Source organism: Manacus vitellinus, unplaced genomic scaffold (assembly GCF_001715985.3).
Source record: "Manacus vitellinus isolate BGI_N305 unplaced genomic scaffold, ASM171598v3 scaffold_25_pilon, whole genome shotgun sequence".
In the NCBI taxonomy this organism is placed as follows: domain Eukaryota; kingdom Metazoa; phylum Chordata; class Aves; order Passeriformes; family Pipridae; genus Manacus; species Manacus vitellinus.
In genome coordinates this window covers 10,702,240-10,703,876 of record NW_021939882.1, presented here as the reverse complement: position 1 = coordinate 10,703,876, position 1,637 = coordinate 10,702,240, and the positions used below count along the sequence as shown (strand labels likewise).

At 67.7% G+C, this 1,637-nt stretch overlaps 1 protein-coding gene across 1 annotated transcript in view; it reads left to right on the top strand.

Annotated features, from left to right (window-relative positions):
- Positions 1-1,637, top strand: part of FCHSD1 (FCH and double SH3 domains 1) — a 9,967-nt gene that overhangs the window by 5,332 nt on the left and 2,998 nt on the right. The window contains exons 4-10 of the mRNA XM_029960215.1: positions 10-132; positions 214-309; positions 387-494; positions 599-703; positions 912-1,142; positions 1,229-1,312; positions 1,403-1,559. Of these exons, the coding sequence (XP_029816075.1) occupies positions 10-132; positions 214-309; positions 387-494; positions 599-703; positions 912-1,142; positions 1,229-1,312; positions 1,403-1,559 (904 nt within the window). The remainder of the gene's footprint in view (positions 1-9; positions 133-213; positions 310-386; positions 495-598; positions 704-911; positions 1,143-1,228; positions 1,313-1,402; positions 1,560-1,637) is intronic.

Here is a 1,637-nt window from a genome sequence, read left to right as displayed (position 1 = left end):
TTCCCCCAGGCGCTGGACGGGGACCTGTACGAGCGGCTCCGGGAGCACTTGTCAGCCGCCAGCCGGACGGAGGTGGAGACCTGCCGGGCCACGCGGGACTGGTTCCAGGGCGTTGCAGAGGCATCCGCGCGGGTAACGGCACCGTCCCGGGAGCTGGGTGGGACAGGAGGGCACAGGTGAGCCCCCCGGCCCCACAGCGCTCCCCTGCCGCAGGTGTGCCGGGAGCAGGACCTCCTCCTCTTCCTGCAGGACCACCCCGCCTTCTCCCTGGCCCCCGAGCAGCGCTTCCAGCTCACCGGGGTGGAGGAGGTAGGTGAGGGGGACACATTACAGCAACGTGGGGGTCTGTGCAGCCAAGCCTTTCTCACCCCCGTGTCCTTGCCCAGGTGTGCCTGCTGCCGCCAGGGGATGATGGAGCCAGCCTGGAGAAGGAGGCCCGGCGCTGGGCCACGCGCGTGACCCGGGACCGCAAAAACAAGGCACACAGCGAGGAGGTGGGTGTTGTCCTGCCCCATGGGACAGGATGGGGGGCTCAAGGAGCAGCTCCATTCCCTCTCAGCAGCTCCCACCACCCTCTGACCCGCGGGTGCCCTCCCAGGTGCTGCAGAGGCTGGAGGCCAGGCGGCAGCAGGTCCCCGAGGGGGAAGCGGCGACCGTGGAGCGGCAGATGGAAGAAGCGAGGGAAAACATCCGGAAGGCGGAGGTGGGTCCCCCAAGCGGGTCTGTCACCCCCAGGGTGGGGGACACAGGGATGGGGAGGTGTGGTGGCTGGGATGTGGTGCCGGGGATGTGTCCCTGGGGATGCTCTACCACCGTGGCCACCACGCCGGGGATGGGGACAATGAGGTTGGGACTGGCTGTCCCCCCACCGTGGGTGTCCCCTTAGACTCTGGCACTGTGGGTGTCCCCAGGTCAGTCGAGTGAAGGCCGAGGCTCGGCTGGCACTGCTGCGGGCAGCAGGGCTGGACGTGGATGCCTGGCTGGCGGGGGCCATGGTGGGGACAGGCGAGGAGACACCCACGGGGCTGGATCCGGCCGAGTTCGATGACTACGAGGACAGTGACGAGCCAGACGGGGACGATGAGCCTGGTCCTGCTGCTCGCACCTACCCCTACACCTGCCGGGTCATCTTTGGGTACCAGGTACGGCCCCAGCTGCCTGTCTCTCACCCTGCCTGCCCAGGGATGGCATCTCAGCCTCCCTGCCACTTTGTCCCTCTGCCCTGCAGGGCTGCCAGGCGGACGAGCTGTCCATCACCCAGGGCGAAGAGCTGGAGGTCATCGAGGACGGGGACGCAGAGGAATGGGTGAAGGTGGGAGCAGGCTGAGACCCACCATGTCAAGGTCCCCAGGTTGTTCCCTGTCCATAGGCTGGGATGTTCACATGGTTTCTGCCCTCTCAGGCTCGGAACAAGGCAGGCCAGGTCGGCTATGTCCCCGAAAAGTACCTGCTGTCCCTCGGGTGCGAGTCAGGGGCCGGGCTCGGCCCCCCAGGACCCTCGGCATTGCACCGCCAGCTCTCCAGCATCATGGCAGCAGAACTGGTGCTGGAGCCTGGAGGTGGGTGCTGCACAATCACCCCCACCCCGGGGAGGGGGACGGGACCGTAGAAGGTGCTGAGCGCCCTCCCCATCGTCC